We start from the raw sequence: 2,700 nt of genomic DNA on the forward strand, positions 1-2,700 counted from the left end.
TGCTGGACTCTGACCTCTCCATCTCGGTCTGTGGGGTCACTATAGCACCGGGGTACAGGCCGCTGTCTTGGGGTTGTGCTGGACTCTGACCTCTCTATCTCGGTCTGTGGGATCACTATAGCACCGGGACCGCTGTCTTGGGGCTGTGCTGGACTCTGACCTCTCCATCTCGGTCTGTGGGATCACTATAGCACCGGGACCGCTGTCTTGGGGCTGTGCTGGACTCTGACCTCTCCTTTGCCCCATATAGTCAATCTTTTGCTCGATCTTGCCGGATGCATCTCAGAAACATCTCCAGAATCCGGCCGTTTCTCATAACTGAAAACCTCTAAAACACTAATTGTCGCTCTGATTCCCTCTCGTCTAGACTCCTGTAACTCCCTACTAATCATCTTCAACTCCCTAAACTCTCTCCTCTACAATCTATACGTAATGCAGCAGCCGGGCTCGTCTATCAGACCAAACGCTACACAGATGCCTCCAGCCTGTCCCGGTCACTGCACTGGCTGCCTGTCTCCTTCTGTTTCACTTTAAAATAATAACCCTCATCCACAAAGCTCTGCACAATGCTGCACCTCCCTATCTCTCTTCTCAGTCTATCGCCCTTCCCGTGCTCTTCCATCTGACAGTGATATTAAATTAATCTCTACCTTAATTCTAACCTGAGCTGAAGTGTAACTCTGATGTAAAAGTGATTTTATATATGTGATGCCCCGTTATAAAGACAATCAGAATGGTGCGCATGTTGTGCTGCTCACCATTTTCTTTCCAGAAGTTTTTTTGAAGTTACTTGTCAAAAATTCTCCTCAACAGCAGTAAAGTCTAACCTGTTCCTATAGCTGTGGGAAATTTAGGTTGCCCCCAAATTTCATGATGCTTTGTGTTTCTTCAATAAGTAATTTAGCAGTAAATCTAGTGAGATTCCTAGAAGTAAATTCACTGAACACTGCACATAAAGGATATATATGGTGACTAGCATAGCATCTATCATCACATGGGGGAGAATGCAGCATGTATAAAGTAGTAGAAACCAGCAGTAAAAATTACAGAGAGAGCAGGAAGGAGTAGCCCTTCCCCTTTGTGAAACCAAATCTCTAAACAATTCTATGGAACCACAGGAATAATGAGCAGAGACGGGAAGACAGCTACTGCAAGGATAGGCTAATCTGAGGAGGATAGTAAAGAAACAGCTGGACAAAGCTGCGCTTTAAGCCTTCTTTAGGATCCTGTGGACCACCATGGCCACTACTTAGACAATATATAAGAATAAAGACGGCATTTTGTTATTTGTCCAATGAAAATCAGAGCCACAGAAGATTGTTACTAGTGGGGGAAGGATTGTGACTCCATATACAGACCCATCCAACATTCCACCATTCAATCATTCTCCTCAACTTCAGCTTATATAAGGACAAGCTTCTGGTAAAGTCTTCTCAGTCCATCCTGAATGTCTTTACTTCTTGCTCCATAAATGATTGGGTTCAGCATAGGAAGCAGGAGGAAGCTGAGGACCTCGGCTATTGTCTTCACGTAGAGGGGAGTATCAGGATAGAAGATCAGATAGAACGGGATAGATGTCGATATATAAAACAAGGAGAGTAGGATAGCTTGGGAACTGCAAGTGCTCAGAGACTTCCACCGAGCTTGAGAAGACTTCAACTTGTAGACTTCCCTCAAGATCTGCATATAGGATAAGATTATGAGGATGTTGTCCCCACCTTGGTAGACACTGATAAGAAAGACCATGTAGATGCTGAGGGGCATCAAGTCTCCATAAGAAAGTTTCATCACCTCCCGAAACTCGCAATATATGTCATAAATGGTGTTCAGATCACTGTAGCTCAATCTGACTATCAGAAACGTCAAGGGAAATGTCGTGAGTATAGGACGTGCTGTGATGAGGGCCACTGACTTAGTCATGAAGGCTCGGCTTATCAGGGTAGAATGTCTGAGGGGGTGACAGATGGCCACATACCGGTCAAAGGACATGAGAACAAAGATTGAAGACTGGAGGCCCCACATAGCATAGAGGACATAGGCCTGAGTCAGGCATTCAGCACTGGAGATTGTGTTGGAACTGAACCAGATAATGGTCAGAACTTTTGGGATGATGGCGGAGGAGATGCTAACGTCTGTCAGAGAGAGCAAAGCAATGAATATGTGCATTGGTTCCTGGAGCTTCTGGTCCATCTTGATGAGCACAATGATGGTGCAATTACTGAGGATGACCACCAGGTACATGAACAGAAACAGCAGAGACACCGGAAGCTTCTTGTCCTCAACCCATGAAAGTCCTACTAGAAGAAACTGATGAGGGAAAGATCCAAACCCAAGCGAGGAGTTCATATCTCCTGGAGGAACAAGAAACGCGAGTGTAATTACTTCTGATGGATCATTATCACCTTTCAGTAGGGTTTGGAGACTTCTCCAATAAAGAGCCACTGAGTCATACAGCCTATATTGTGGGCAGTCCTTATATTTAGGATATAGACTCTAACTATGTGACCACTGACCCATGACTATATGGTCACTGACCTCTGATTATGTAATCAATTGACTATGACTGAGAGCTACAAAACATCTCTGACCATCTATGACTGTACTAATGACAATCGAATGCCATCTGTGACTGTACTACTGACCATCTATGACCATCTGTGACTGCACTACTGACCATCTCTGACCATCTGTGACTGCACT

General features: G+C 44.8%; 1 protein-coding gene across 1 annotated transcript; it reads right to left on the reverse strand.

Moving 5' to 3' along the window:
* Nucleotides 1-1,401: 1,401 nt before the first annotated feature.
* Nucleotides 1,402-2,346, reverse strand: LOC140116352 (olfactory receptor 52J3-like). The gene has a single exon (XM_072132880.1). The coding sequence runs from the start codon at nucleotides 2,344-2,346 to the stop codon at nucleotides 1,402-1,404; it is 945 nt and encodes a 314-aa protein (XP_071988981.1).
* Between the last annotated feature and the right edge of the window lie 354 nt (nucleotides 2,347-2,700).

This window comes from Engystomops pustulosus, chromosome 2, assembly GCF_040894005.1.
Source record: "Engystomops pustulosus chromosome 2, aEngPut4.maternal, whole genome shotgun sequence".
Taxonomy (NCBI): Eukaryota; Metazoa; Chordata; class Amphibia; order Anura; family Leptodactylidae; genus Engystomops; species Engystomops pustulosus.

Coding starts and splice junctions, on each gene's coding strand:
- LOC140116352 (XM_072132880.1), bottom strand. CDS start 2,346: ATGAACTCCTCGCTTGGGTTTGGATCTTTCCCTCATCAGTTTCTTCTA.